Below are 15,721 nucleotides of genomic sequence, written 5' to 3'. Positions count from 1 at the left end.
ATAACGCGTCTCCTTCCTGAGCGGGATGACGGCTGCATGGTCCCATGGTGTTTATACTTGCGTACTATTGTTTGTACAGATGAACGTGGTACCTTCAGGCATTTGGAAATTGCTCCCAAGGATGAACCAGACTTGTTGAGGTCTACAATTTTTTTTCTGAGATCTTGCTGATTTCTTTTGATTTTCCCATGATGTCAAGCAAAGAGTCACGGAGTTTGAAGGTAGGCCTTTAAATACATCCACACCTCCAATTGAATCAAATTATGTAAATCAGAAGCTTCTAAAGCCATGATGGAATTTTCTGGAATTTTCCAAGCTGGTTAAAGGCACAGTCACCTGAGTGTATGTAAACTTCAGACCCACTGGAATTGTGATACAGTGAATTATAAGTGAAATAATCTGTTTGTAAACAATTGTTGGAAAAATTACTTGTGTCATGTACAAAAAAGATGTCCTAACCGACTTGCCAAAACTATAGTTTGTTAACAATAAATTTGTGGAGTGGTTGAAAAACAAGTTTTAATGACTCCAACCTAAGTGTATGTAAACTTCCGACTTCAACTGTAGGAATCCTTTGTCCAGGGAAGTATTCTCTGTTGCTTTTAAAAAGTTCCAGTTCCGCTGACCAGTCAGTCCAGAAGTCTGGGGTTCAGATCTCGAGGTTCTACAGTACTTGGTCAAAGTACTGAAACAAGTCCAAATAACTAGCCACTAGCTCCCCACAGTGGTATCAATCAAAATGGTTATCGGGTCCAGAACATTTGACCAATAGTGTAACTCACTAGGTCCCCACAACATCTGGCACTGTGTGTTGAAGCTGGCGCAGACACCGCTGTAGCAGTAGGAGGAGCCTTCCTCGCAGGGCTCGCCGTTCTGCAGGAACACGTTTGGGGGGCAGTAGGGAGAGGCACCGGTGCAGTGCTCTGGGAGGTCACACTCCCCCAGGGGCTGCCGACACATCCATCCACCTGTACGCAGCTGGTTAGACAGAGAAAATAGACAGTAAATCAGTAAAGGAGTTTATGATTTGGACCTTTGTTCAGCTTCTTGTGACAGATCATGTAACAGTTTAGTTTATTAGGATTATTGCACATGCAGAAGCTACTCTTCCTGGTGTCCACATAAAACATACAAATACATGACAAAATACAGAACAGTACTAGATAGGAACATACAAATCTGAGTTATAACATATATAATTATAGTTATAATAAATATGATACTAACAACCTGAGCTGATTTTAAATGTAGGTGTTCAGTAGTGTGTTCAGTGATGAGGTTGAATGAGTGTGTGAGTGAGTGTATCAGTAAGGGTCCGGTGAAGGACACAGAGGGAGAGAGGCTTTCCCACCTTGCAGTTGTCACAACAGATGCCATCAGAGGAACACTGGGCCCCAGGAACCAGTTTACAGGTGGTGGCGTTGCAACAAGGATCGTTACACTCCTGGACATCCAGAGAGACAGACACTTAATAATTCATCCTATAAACCCTAAAGTTAGGGCTCTTCAACCTTTTCCTTTCCAGGGATCCCCTCCCAGGCAAACTGCGACCCAGGGACCACCATCATACGTTAGTAATATAAACATTGAAATAACAAAATAAAATGTGTAATTTATTTTATATTTTCACGGGCCCCCTGATTGAATACCCCTGACCTAAATCATAGTCTGTTCATTGAATTATCATCTATGGTGGCAGGTTGGTGTTCATTGTGATGAATCTTGTCCTGGAGGCAGCTCTGCAGGGTGGTCAGTAGCTGGCACATCCACAAAGTCATAAAATCAGATTTTAAACCTAAACCTAACCCGTACCTTAACCCTGACCACACTGCTAACCTTACGCCGGACCTTAAATTAAGACCAAAAAGCACATTTTTGTTTTCATACATTTTATATGATTAAGCCAATATGGACTTAACAGCTGGCCCATCTAGAGGAAACCGCTCAGTGCTGCCTCCAGGGCAAGAGTCATCAAAATAAATGTCAACCTGCATCTATGGTGAGCTATGCTGACCTCCCTAAAATTATCAAATTTACTGTCCAACATACATCCAGCAGGCCGCAGTCACACTCCTCTCCCTTCTCCACGTAGAGGTTTCCACAGCGTGGCCCCCCCAGCAGTTTCTCAGGCTGGGGCACGTTGAAGAGGCACATCCCCCCACCGTGGAGCAGGCTGAGGGACAGGTCTCTGGCACTGCAGCTGCTGAACAGCTGGCCTGGCATGAACCTGGGTCAGAGGGGCAAAGAGAGCAAGACATTTAGTGGATGCTCTTATCCAGAGCTTCTTACAAGTGCATTAAAATTAACATAATACTTGGCAACTGAGCTGCACATAACTGACCCTTTCTGTTTTGCATCATTGACTTTGCATGGCCTGGTGCTTTTGTAATTCACATCAAACCTAGCCCACCATAGCCCCATAGCACCTCACCCAGTAGATGGCTCCATGATGCAGCCTCCCAGGCGTGGCTCGTTCTGACACTGGCAGCGCCGGTCGGCCGTGTCATGATTCATGCCCAAATTGTGCCCGAGCTCATGGGCAATGGTGGACGCCACCCCCAGTACACTGACCAGGTGATCCTGCACACAGAGAGGGAGACACACAGTCAGTCAACTACCAGACTCATACTATCATTGTGGGGCAGTTGCCCCTCTACTCCACTGATAAACCTAACTGAGGCAAACTAACTCACCACATTGACCCCTCCTGACCGGTCCTTGGAGCACATGGAAGACTGAGATGCCATTCCCACTGTAGTTCCATCAAATGACTCCCCCCTGGAACAGATCAAACATATACAGTTATAGTTAGTCTATTTTCACAAAGTGGCCATCCACTGGTATATTCATGTATTTGGGATGGATCTGCTTCCATAATGTACAGGTGTGAGAAAGGCACGATAACCTTCAACCAAGTCCATTTGACTACTCACATAATGAGCTGAGCATTGTCGTGGCGCAGGCGGGGCAGCAGCTCTCTGGTGCGCCACTCCAGGAAGCGGTTGAGGGTGTCTGAGGGACTCTTGTCAACCTGGATCTTATCCTGGTCACTCCAGATCTCCAGCCCAGTTAGAGCCACACGCACACTCAGCGGCCGGTAGAACTAGAGAGGGGGTAGATGAGAACCACCATGACAAACCAATGAAAATATAATACAAATATACATCGGCCAGTATATTAGGTACACCCCCCTAGTACCGGGTCAGATCTCCCTTTGGCCCCAGAACAGCTGGAATTCTTTGGGGAATGGAAACATTGCTCAATTGGTATCAAGGGATCTAATGTGTGCCAAGAAAACGTTCCCCACACCATTACACCACTGCTACCAGCCTGTACCGTTAACACCAGGCAGGACGGTGCCATGGATTCATGCTGCCTATGCCAAATACTGACTCTGCCATCAGCATGACACAACAGGAACCGGGTTAAGTTGGACCAGGCAATGTTTTTCCACTCCTCAATTGTCCAGTGTTGGTGATAGCGTGCCCACTGGAGACGACTTCTTGATTTTGGCTGATAGGAGTGGAACCCGGTGTTATCGTCTGCTGTAATAGCATATCCATAAAAAGGACTGACGAGTTGTGTGTGAGATGCAATCCCGAGCCATTATTTGCCTGTTTGTGGCCTGCCTGTTTGCTTGCACGGTTCTTGTCCATCTCCTTTGACCGCTCATCGAGCTGTTTTCTCCCACAGGACTGCCGCTGACTGGATGTTTTTTTGTTTGTCGCACTATTCTCTGTAAATCTTACACACTGTCATTCATGAAAAGCTGAGGAGGCCAGCCGTTTCTGAGATACTGGATCCAGCGCGCCTGGCACCGACAATCATAACACGCTCAAAGTCGCTTAGGTCACTCATTTTGCCCATTTTAACATTCAATCAAACAGTAACTGAATGCCTTGATGCCAGTCTGCATGCTATATACAGCAAGCCACGTGACACACTGTCTGTAGGAGTGAACCATTTTTATGAAAGGGATGCTGTACCTAATAAACTGGGTGTATATGGTTAATACTTAGACATCCTCTAGCGATTTATTTTACTTTTGAAAAGCAATATCCCAAGTATAAATACAGTAAAGTACACACACTAAAGGGTGAAAAATGTGTTTTTAGCAAAATAAACGTTTTGTAGACACCTGCAAACTTCAAGGAGTAGGGCATTCAAGGAGTTGGTCTGTTGGGAATATGTGATATCGTCAGCCTCCCGCTTGCTTGAGGAACAATAGAGAAGCAGTAGATGACAGAAAAAGTAAGGCCCCCCCCCACTTGTGCCATGTCACGAATTACCTGGACCACTTATTGAGATGTGGCTTTTGTTAAGTAAATCAGGTGTTAAATGAGGTGAAAAGGAGACCACTTTAATATTAGGTTACATACCCAGTCTACTTGGTTGGCCACATCCAGCATTCGATAGATGATAGTCTTGTTGATTTTCTGGTAGTTAAGGTACTGTAAAAAATAACCGTTATTGATTAGGACAATAGAGACAGAACATGATGGGATTGGTCTAAATGTACTGGGGTCTCTTCAGAGTGCAGCTACGTCAGTGCCTTGCTTACACTAAGGGGCATTGTCGTACATTAGCCTTATTGTACATTACCTCTTCGTGATCAGCTACAAGCACAAGCTCTATGTACTTGGTCTCTGAGAGAATGTCCCTCTTACTCTGCAAAAAAAGCAAAGTGTAAACAAAAGACATTCGGGCCAATGTACAGTATGTTGTCGACAATTCAGGGAAGTCAGTATGGTATTTTCAGCAGTGGCGAAAACATTAGTAGTTCCAATCCCTAGATAAACATTTGGTTGTGCTTCCAGCCCCTCTCACCCTGTGTGGGACTTGTGGTGGGATGTGGATGGGGGGTACAGGTATATGGGACACCCCACAGCCCCCAACACTACCCCTCTCCAGAGGTCTGGTGGAGTAGAGCAGGTGCATCCCCTCCTCCTCCCCTCCACTCTCCTCTGCCCCCTCCTCATGGTCTTCCTCAGGCTGCAGCTCAAAGCTCAGGGTGGAGTTGATAGCCACCACACCCCTGAGGGAGAGGGGAATAAACAGGGACTCACTCAACAGGGAGTCAACAGGGGCAGAAAATGCTGTCCAAGTTCCAAGTAAATACAGTTACTTCAGATGAGGACATTGTTCAAGGCTCTGCTAGCAACCAGATGACCTTTTCTACATAAACATGACCCTAAACCAAGTATATGGCCACACGGTCTTCCCACGTGAGTAAAGAGCTCTAAATAACTCAAACTCTAAATAAAATTTCCACCAAGTTCATTTGGATATCCCTAAAGTATCCAAGTCAGCGGAAGGGACCCCAGATTAAAACTGGCGCTTTCTCAAATCGGGTGATTAGTATGCTTGAGGAGGTCAGAGTTCTTTCTGATTAATCTGAATTGGATTAAAGCCACCTCACGGTCGATCATTCCGCCCCACTCACATAACCATGACGCTCACATAACCATGACGTCGTTCGTACTGCAGGCAAAGATGAAGTGCCCTTAGTAAAGACTTCCCCTTTATAATAATAGGTTCACCATATAGTGCACCACAAAGGGAGTAACTGAGGAGGGCGATTAAGTGGGATAAGGCTGACCCCTGTTTATATTACTTTACTGGTTTTAAATGCATGAACCATTACATAACAGATAATGAAATGCATATCCTAGCCACCGTGCTTCTACACCTACATTGCTTGCTGTTTGGGGTTTTAGGCTGGGTTTCTGTACAGCACTTTGAGATATCAGCTGATGTATGAAGGGCTATATAAATACATTTGATTTGATTTGATATGCTTACGGTCATAAGGTAATGCAGATAAACCTATTGAGCTGTTAGGCTCTATTTCTTTAATGGAAAACCTAAAAGGCATGACTACATAGTATGAATTTGTATGATCTCACTTCCATGGACACCATTCTCAAATCAAGAATGTTGACTGGGTACATCTACAGGGAACATTGTTCGCATGCTGTTGCTTTGCTTGTGAAGTTCCTGTGAAAATGTACATTCCTTTGGATAGTGACAGAGTGGAAATGATCCTAATTTTGACAGGCTGCATACCATCCTGTAGTTTTGACAGAGAGTTCAAGTTGATATTATTACCTGAGTCCAGAGCAGGTACTGAGAGCCACCCTGGACTGTGGGAAGCCCCTCACTGAGCCGTGGTAGTAGCAGTGAGTCTAGGAGATAAAAACCAGGGAGAGAGTAGTCAACATAATATAAGGACGACATTATTATCCAAACTCATATGAACTAACTTGCCGTTTTCATATCAACCCCTTTAACAATTCTAAATTCTATAACAAATCAGAACATTTACAACACATTACTTACCACTGTGCTCTCCTCTAAAGAAACCCCAGTGCCATTAGGGAGGTAGTAGAAGACATTGGGGGGCTTGGGCAGGAGAGCACTGCAGGGAGAGGACAGGGTTACTGTACATTCATTCAGACTACTTCCTCTGAAGATTTGTCTGAAGTCCGAACGTTTTATTGTTGATGATAAATCCCTTTATGAAACTATGAAGTCTTAACTCAACGATGGCAACGGTTGGGGCATTTCTGCATCACAACTCCCCATTCAGATAGCTAAAGCTTATGATTACATATATTTTAGTCTTCTGATATTTTAAAATGGAGTAGTGAGCTTGTTAGTGAGCTTACTGGTTTTTCTCCAGGTCCAAAAGATAGATGCTGCCTCCAAATTGAAGACCACACTGTAGCTTGTCTGGGTGACCGTTCTGTGAAAGGAAAAGAAACATACACCTGGTAATGTGTACTGTGATTTTGAGCCTCATAAGTCAGTGGATAATTGAACTAACTGTAATATGAAAATTCGGTTGGACACTTCCCCCTAACAACTGTTGTGCTAAAGGGGAACAAGGACCTTGTGTGACCAAATTAACTCATTGTCCAACAAAATCTTTCCAGCAATGACTTTGTTTGCTGTTGTTGTTATTGTAATCACTCAATGTTTCAACATGGTGTATTCATGATTAGCACGTGATGAGTGTCTTAATGAGCGAATGCCGCCAAGAGCAGCTTGAAGTGGCAAACGGGGCAATCTCCTTAGTGAAACAGCAGTAATATCCAGTACCACCATGTGGTCTTTCTTATTAACCCTGTGAAGTTTAAAGGATTGAGGCTTAGGAAGTCCTGCATAGTTCATAAAGAGCATGTTATGTACACAATGACCTATATCCTTTAGAGGCTGATGGACAACATTTCAGATGTAGTAGACAGCTATGGAGCGCTCATCCTTTCTCCGCACTAAAGTTCCATTATTACGCAACGCTCAAATTGGATAATACTATATACTTTGAATCCCTTCAGCCAATCAATACTCATCCCATCAAACCAGTCAGCGGACATGAAATGAGATGGTGCGATTAAAGTTATACTTTGTCTATGGCTGCAGCCCCCCCTGAGCACTACCTGTCAACGCGTACACCTGCATGCTCTCTAAAATAGACCCAGTCTCTAAATGCGTGCTGCACCCAGTCCTTGATTGGCACTGGCACCTAAGCACAATACTAGAGCCCAAATGAGCTGAATCAGACTGTCAGCCAGGGTTACCCCTCATAGGCACTAAGGACCAGGCTATAAATGGACTTCATTTGCCTGCTGCACATTTCTCTCACCAAATGCAGAGGCGGCGGTGAGTAAATGACATCCTCTCCCTCTTTTCATGTCCATTTCCCCATGTGCTTCCATCTCATTACAGTCATTCCCCCCCAGCGGGAACGAACACAGTCTCTCTTCCTGCCATTCAGTCATTTTCTAGCGCATTTAACGGCTCCACCTATGAAGACAGTGAGTAAGTGAAACCCTTCCTGTTGGCGCTTCCCTCCTTCCCCACCGCAGAGTGCTGCTTCCTCCTCTCCAGCTATCTGACAGGAATTGGCAGGGGATCAGGCTTGGAAATGGGACTAGAACTAGGAGTACAGGCAGTAAGGTAATGGTGGTGACAGTGTGCCAGAGAGGTCTGTTCAGTTCTAAGTAGCGGTTAGTGACTATGAGTAACCAGAGAGTCTAAATCTTCTGTGGACCGGCGAAAACCATGCTGGATAATGTCATTGCCGGGTACCCAAGTCCAAGAACAACTTACACCCAATTCACTCAGAAGTATTCTACTGTCCACAGTCCCAGAAATACTTTAACAACATCATGGTTCATATGACACATACAACTGTGTCCCTGTACCATAGGCTCTAAGAGGCTATTAGTACTAAAATAACTATTCACACTGGAACCAAGTCATTGGATATGTACAAAATATAACTGGTTCCACATCCAAGAATATCATAATCCAAGAAGAATCCCAGAAGTAGATGATGATAATTGAGGGGGATTTCCAATACATTTGAATGAAAATATAACTCTGGTCTATTTCTAGTTTCTATAGTCTTTATTATAATCAGAGGGCTTCGGTGAGGTCATTCACCACAGTATGTAAGGAGAGTGTGACTGAGTTATGTTGGGTGGACCTGTGTTTTTGTACCGCCAGGGCAAGAGTCCAATGGGTAACCAACAAAGACTCTAGGCACAATGGTGGAGATCTGGCTAAAAACTACAAGGAAAAAAACAAACTACAGTAATGTCAGTTATGTGTCCAAAGAGAATAAAGATTAAGGGTGAGAAAGCGATAGGGAGAGAAAGAGATAGGAAGACATACAGCACATGTACACACTCTCTCAATTATCTGCATCTTTTGGCAAGCTGCCTTGGATTGTGGTTTTGGGGAGAGAGGTCAGAGTAGAAACAGGGCTCCTTCCAGAGCAGAGCAGAGCTACATCTGTTCAGGGCTCTAGTGGAGGATCACACCCAAATATCTGGAGCTCAGCCAAGAAACACCCACCCTCTCCACACTTTGTTTGTCATTGACTCACTTCTCCCTTTCTCACCCTCTCCCTATTCTTTGAGCATTACAATTTCTCTTACATTTCTCTCCCTATTCCTCCTTCTGAATCTTTACCTCACACTCGCAACTGGTCTCTCGTTTCACTCTCACTGGCATTTCACTTTCACCTCTCTCACCTCTGTCATACTTTATCCTATCGACAACCATGTCCACTCCATCTCTGCTGCCATTACCTCTCCTTCCCCCACTCTCTACCTTCACCCTCTCCTCTTATTTCCCCCCTCTCCTTCAGTGAGATAAGTATCCCAGGCCGTGACCTCCTGCTAGTAACAAGATGAGCTCACCGCCACATGAATGCTGGGTGGGGTCCATTCAGACCCAGAGCTGCTTGTGACCCAGAGCAGAAGAAATAAACCAGGGAGGAGGAGAGGGGAAAAGGGGCGGAGGGGGTGTAACGGAGGAAGGGAGGGACAGGGCGAGTCGTGATTCCTCTCCAGCTCTTTCAGCTCAACGGACGAGTGCGAGGGAGGGAAATACAATCAGTGAGCTCCTGGGATGTCGGTCTTCCTCAGTCCCTGTTGTGCTTCTCTGTTATTTAGTCTGACCCAGAGCAGCCCTGGATCCTGTTTATGGATCAAGTCTGGACATGTGAATGGAGTGTGCCTGTCCACTATCTGAGGGAAATCTCTGGGTTAGTTCATGACTTGTTATTGTAATGCAAAGGGGTACACAACAAAGTAAATTAATGTACAATGGGCAACATGAGGTAGAGGAGTGTCGCATTCAACTCCAAAGGGAATGTGGTGTTTGCTGGCTCTTCTCCTCTTCCCTAGCACTTGACTGATACATGTCTGTATTTTCTTCTTAGAACATTTATTTCCAACATCAATGTGGCAACTGTCTGAAAGTTAGTTTGTTTGACAAAGTAGATCTATTCATGGTTCAACGTTGACAGAAGCTATTCAGGTCAAGTCAAGTGCCTCTCCCAAGAGGACACAAGTCGCCTGCTCCACCATAAGAAATGAAACTAACACTGTGGTGACTGGCATGTATTCTTCTTTAATATCTCACTCACGTATAATCAATCTGAGATCCTAATTGGGCTGGGAGTTACACGCATTTCATCAAAAAGGAACTCGTAGTTCTTTTGAACTAACTAAAATAATAATCTGTATTTGTAGCATGGTAGTGATATGCAAAGAATATACACTCAGATATTTTTGCCTCGAGAGAACATTTATGATCATCTTATCTATAGCTAATCATGTTTTGCTAGACAAATAAAAGATCTACATTTAACGTGATGAAGTTGCACACTATCATGGGGATTACATTCAAGTAAGGGCACTCAGTTCGAGTGGTGAATTTCAATACTTTTAATTAGTGTTATTTAGAGCACAAGTGGTGGCTCTAACTTCTAAGGTCACACTTGGCTCGGGTTGGAGTGATCTTTATCACTTGAATACCCTGGACGGGGAAATGGAACGTTACAGGAATTACATTGTTCAGGGGATGGGTGGGTGTTGATGAGGGTGGACGGACAAAGTTTGTATGACACACACAGTCACACCCCTCCCATATGGCACCATCCCCCACCTTTCCTCTCATTTTTGACAAACAATCTAAAAACAGATCCTGGTTTCCATGGTTACACGTTGCATGTATTTTGAGTGAGTATGTGAATCACTGGTGTTATGTTCGTCAGTATGAGCAGTAGGCTGTGGGTGCAGTAATCTCATGACAAGTGAAAAACGGCTACTCATTCATCAATGACTGCAGTGATTCAGAGGATAAACCGCACAATAATGTAAGAATTAGGAGTGACTCTCTGCTGAGTCTTAGCCAATGAGGCCCACTCAACTGTGTTATTTGTATGACAGTGCAGTGCCCTGGTGTGTTTTGAAACCAGTAAACAAACATCTGGGTGCCTGATGGAGACAGTGGGGTTCAACCTTTTGAAAGTCAACACTCCGATCCAGTAGCTGGCTTAAAAAGTGATGTGCAAAAATGTAGCCCTGTCATGCTCTTATTCTCTACTTTCCTCTGTGTGTGTGTGTGTGTGTGTGTGTGTGTGTGTGTGTGTGTGTGTGGTGTGTGTGTGTGTGTGTGTGGAAAGGAGGGGGTCTGCTGTCTGGCTTCCTTTTTTGTGCTAATATAACAGAGGAAGGAAGTAGGCGCCTTGACATATTTTACAGGGAGCTTCCTGAATAAAAACTATGATCTGAAGAAGGTGGGGGGGACTGGGGCACTTTAAGAGGACAGACACTTCCTGTGCAGCTGACAGGAGGTCTGAAATCATATCCTGAAGAATTCCCCCATATCACTCACTCCACCCAGAGAGGAGAACATTATAACACTGACGACCTTCGAATAGAAAAAAAATGTGAGCTGCACATTGGAATTGGAATAACCAGGTGTGGGTTTGATGTTAGTTTGAGATAGAAAACTGCAGTTTAAAATTAGGAGTTCTTATGGGACCTGTAAAATAGAATGGTTATTAACCTCTGACACTAAAAAAATAAAGGCCACTTTATAAAAGTGTTCTGGGATCACTGAATGAAGAATGGTAACATGTAAGCATGGAAATAGAAAGCAGGTAATGGAAGTAGGACCAGAGTAATAGTATGTATGTGTATTGCCCTGTGTAGAACGATACTCTCACACACACATTCTCTTGATGTCTGTATTCTCACCTGCAAGGCCTCACTCAGACTTCTATTGTGTCCGTCCACTACCACAAAGGGCCTGGTCCTCTCCAGTGGCTTGCCGTGCCTACTACCATGGTGGTGCTCTGGACCTGGGGACAGGGAGAGATGGGATTCATAGGAAAATATTGTCTTATGTCCCTTGAGGCGCTATATTCAGATGAATAAATCACTTTGATACTATAACATCAGTGGATGGAGAAACTATTTTGTTAATGCTAGTAGTGACCCTTAAATCTAAATTCTCAGCTAATGGCAACCAATTACCCAGCCCTAGTAGTCAGTGAACCCCCTTCCCCATGGGGCAATGCTAATGCTAAGATAAAGTCAGCCATATCCCAGATGGATATCCCTTAGTCGTAAGGAAAAACTAATGTGGTATGCAGGCTTAGGGTAGGAAATGCAGGAAACCTACAATTTTCATTAAATGGTTTCAATATGCCAGGAAAAAAAGCTCAGCATCACAATCTTAACTCAGCATGTACAATTCAAGCTAATTGCACAAACCAATCAGTGATGCCAGATGTGCTTATAACAGCTCATGCTCTCTGTTTCTTAGCAGGCATATCTTTTGACTCCTTTCTTCACACACACATAAAACAGACACAGCTGCATTAACTTCAGTACAAGAGGCTCTGTGTACCCTGTCCGTTCCTAGTACAACTGTTGTCCAGAGCCTGTATTAGGCGAGTTATAGATGACTGGCTGGCTGGCAGGTGTCACGAGGACTAACAAGCAGCAGACCACCTCCCAGTGCCCATTTTACAATAGCCTACCTATGTACAGTTGAAGTCGGAAGTTTACGTACACCTTATCCACATACATTTAAACTCAGTTTTTTCACAATTCCTGACATTTAATCCGAGTAAAAATGTCCTGTCTTAGGTCAATTAGGATCACCACTTTATTTTAAGAATGTGAAATGTCAGAATAATAGTACAGAGAATGATTTATTTCAGCTTTTATTTCTTTCATCACATTCCCAGTGGCTCAGAAGTTTACATACACTCAATTAGTATTTGGTAGCATTGCCTTGAAATTGTTTAACTTTGGTCAAACGTTTCGAGTAGCCGTCCACAAGTTTCCCACAATAAGTTGGGTGAATTTTGGCCCATTCCTCCTGGCAGAGCTGGTGTAACTGAGTCAGGTTTGTAGGACTCCTTGCTCGCACACGATTTTTCAGTTCTGTCCACAACTTTTCTATGGGATTGAGGTCAGGGTTTTGTGATGGCCACTCCAATACCTTGACTTTGTTGTCCTTAAGACATTTTGCCACAATTTTGGAAATATGCTTTGGGTCCTTGTCCATTTGGAAGACCCATTTGCGACCAAGCTTTAACTTCCTGACTGATGTCTTGAGATGTTGCTTCAATATATCCACATAATTTTCTTTCCTCATGATGCCATCTATTTTGTTAAGTGCACCAGTCCCTCCTTCAGCAAAGCACCCCAACAACATGATGCTGCCACCCCGTGCTTCACGGTTGGGATGGTGTTCGTCGGCTTGCAAGCATCCCCCTTTTTCCTCCAAACATAACGATGGCCATTATGGCCAAACAGTTATATTTTTCTTTCATCAGACCAGAGGACATTTCCCCAAAAAGTACAATCTTTGTCCCCATGTGCAGTGGCAAACCGTAGACTGGCTTTTTTATGGAGGTTTTGGGACAGTGGCTTCCTCCTTGCTGAGCGGCCTTTCAGGTTATGTCGATATAGGACTCGTTTTACTGTGGATACAGATACTTTTGTACCTGTGCCCTCCAGCATCTTCGCAAGGTCCTTTTCTGTTTTTTGCACTTTTCGCACCGAAGTACGTTCATCTCTAGGAGACAGAAAGCGTTTCCTGCCTGAGCGGTATGACGGCTGCGTGGTCCCATGGTGTTTATACTTGAGTACTATTGTTTGTACAGATGAACGTGGTACCTTCAGGCATTTGGAAACTGCTCCCAAGGATGAACCAGACTTGTGGAGGTCTACAATTTTGTTTGCGGTCTTGGCTGATTTCTTTTGATTTTTCACCTGATGTCAAGCACAGAGGCACTGAGTTTGAAGGTAGGCCTTGAAATACATCCACAGGTACACCTCCAATTGACTCAAATGACGTCAATTAGCATATCAGAAGCTTCTAAAGCCATGACATAATTCTCTGGAATTTTCCAAGTTGTTTAAAGACACAGTCAACATAATGTATGTAAACATCTGACCCACTGAAATTGTGAGAGTGAAATATAAATGAAATAATCTGTCTGTAAACAATTGTTTGAAAAATTACTTGTGTCTTGCACAAAGTAGATGTCCTAACAGACTTGCCCAAACTGTAGTTTGTTAACAAGAAATGTGTGTGGTTGAAAAACAAGTTTTAATGACTCCAACCTAAGTGTATGTAAACTTCCGACTTCAACTATTCACTGAACAAAACATGTTGTGTTTATATTTTTCATGAGCTGAAATAAAAGACTGCAGACATTTTCCATATGTTCAAAAAGCTTATTTCTCTCAAATGTTGTGCACACATTTGTTTACATCCTTGTTAGTGAGCATTTCTCCTTTGCCAAGATATGATACAGTCTTATACTCAGCTGGCCCCTCCCCGGATTTTGTGTTAAATGCTCTACAACAAAGATTTCTTAGTGTCCAACAAGCTTTCTCTGCCTTTAACCTTGATCTGAACACCTTCAAAACAAAGATCATAATTGATAGATCAGCAGGTAAGGGTGTTCTCGAGCGGCTAGATGTTCTTTACCATTCGGCCATCAGATTTGCCACTAATGCTCCTTATAAGACACATCACTGCACTCTATACTCCTCTGTAAACTGGGCATCTCTGTATACCCGTCGCAAGACCCACTGGTTAATGCTTATTTATAAAACCCTATGAGGCTTCAATCCCCCCTATCTGGGATATCTACTGCAGCCCTCATCCTCCACATACAACACCCGTTCTGCCAGTCACACCTGTTCTTCCGGTCCCCAAAGAAAAGACATCCCTGGGTCGCTCTCTTTTCAGTTCGCTGCAGCTAGCGACTGGAACAAGCTGCAACAAACACTCAAACTGGACAGTTTTATCTCAATCTCTTCATTCAAAGACTCAATCATGGACACTCTTACTGACAGTTGTGGCTGCTTTGTGTGATGTATTGTTGTCTCTACCTTCTTGCCCTTTGTGCTGTTGTCTGTGCCCAATAATGTTTGTACCATGTTGTTTTGCTACCATGTTGTTGTCATGTTGTGTTGCTACAATGCTGTGTTGTCATGTGTTGTTGCCTTGCTATGTTGTTGTCTTAGGTCTCTCTTTATGTAGTGTTGTCTCTCATGATGTGTGTTTTGTCCTATATTTATGTTATAATAAATATATATATACAGTGGGGAGAACAAGTATTTGATACACTGCCGATTTTGCAGGTTTTCCTACTTACAAAGCATGTAGAGGTCTGTAATTTTTATCATAGGTACACTTCAACTGTGATAGACGGAATTTAAAACAAAAATCCAGAAAGTCACATTGTATGATTTTTAAGTAATTAATTTGCATTTTATTGCATGACATAAGTATTTGATCACCTACCAACCAGTAAGAATTCCGGCTCTCACAGACCTGTTAGTTTTTCTTTAAGAAGTCCTCCTGTTCTCCACTCATTACCTGTATTAACTGCACCTGTTTGAACTCGTTACCTGTATAAAAGACACCTGTCCACACACTCAATCAAACAGACTCCAACCTCTCCACAATGGCCAAGATCAGAGAGCTGTGTAAGGACATCAGGGATAAAATTGTAGCCCTGCACAAGGCTGGGATGGGCTACAGGTTAATAGGCAAAGAGCTTGGTGAGAAGGCAACAACTGTTGGCACAAGTATTAGAAAATGGAAGAAGTTCAAGATGACGGTCAAACACCTTCGGTCTGGGGCTCCATGCAAGATCTCACCTCGTGGGGCATACATTTTTTATTTTACCTTTATTTAACTAGGCAAGTCAGTTCAGAACAAATTCTTATTTTCAATGACAGCCTAGGAACAGGGGCAGAATGACAGATTTGTACCTTGTCAAATCTGGGGTTTGAACTTGCAACCTCTCGGTTACTAGTCCATCGCTCTAACCACTAGGCTACGCTGCCGCCCCAATGATCATGAGGAAGGTGAGGGGTCAGCCCAG

General features: G+C 43.6%; 1 protein-coding gene across 5 annotated transcripts in view; it reads right to left on the bottom strand.

Annotated features, from left to right (window-relative positions):
• Positions 1-15,721, bottom strand: part of LOC112222841 (disintegrin and metalloproteinase domain-containing protein 15) — a 34,953-nt gene that overhangs the window by 16,783 nt on the left and 2,449 nt on the right. For all 5 annotated transcript variants that reach the window (XM_024385665.2, XM_024385667.2, XM_024385666.2 and 2 more), the window contains exons 2-14: positions 11,559-11,662; positions 6,669-6,745; positions 6,340-6,418; positions 6,109-6,185; positions 4,828-5,035; positions 4,603-4,668; positions 4,380-4,451; positions 2,934-3,103; positions 2,694-2,778; positions 2,432-2,580; positions 2,050-2,227; positions 1,352-1,444; positions 783-978 (exon numbers count right to left, since the gene is read on the bottom strand). In XM_024385665.2, coding sequence (XP_024241433.1) covers positions 783-978; positions 1,352-1,444; positions 2,050-2,227; positions 2,432-2,580; positions 2,694-2,778; positions 2,934-3,103; positions 4,380-4,451; positions 4,603-4,668; positions 4,828-5,035; positions 6,109-6,185; positions 6,340-6,418; positions 6,669-6,745; positions 11,559-11,662 — 1,554 coding nt within the window. The remainder of the gene's footprint in view (positions 1-782; positions 979-1,351; positions 1,445-2,049; positions 2,228-2,431; positions 2,581-2,693; positions 2,779-2,933; positions 3,104-4,379; positions 4,452-4,602; positions 4,669-4,827; positions 5,036-6,108; positions 6,186-6,339; positions 6,419-6,668; positions 6,746-11,558; positions 11,663-15,721) is intronic.

The sequence above is a fragment of the Oncorhynchus tshawytscha genome, linkage group LG23 (genome assembly GCF_018296145.1).
Source record: "Oncorhynchus tshawytscha isolate Ot180627B linkage group LG23, Otsh_v2.0, whole genome shotgun sequence".
Lineage (NCBI taxonomy): Eukaryota > Metazoa > Chordata > Actinopteri > Salmoniformes > Salmonidae > Oncorhynchus > Oncorhynchus tshawytscha.
This window is presented reverse-complemented; position numbering and strand designations above follow the sequence as displayed.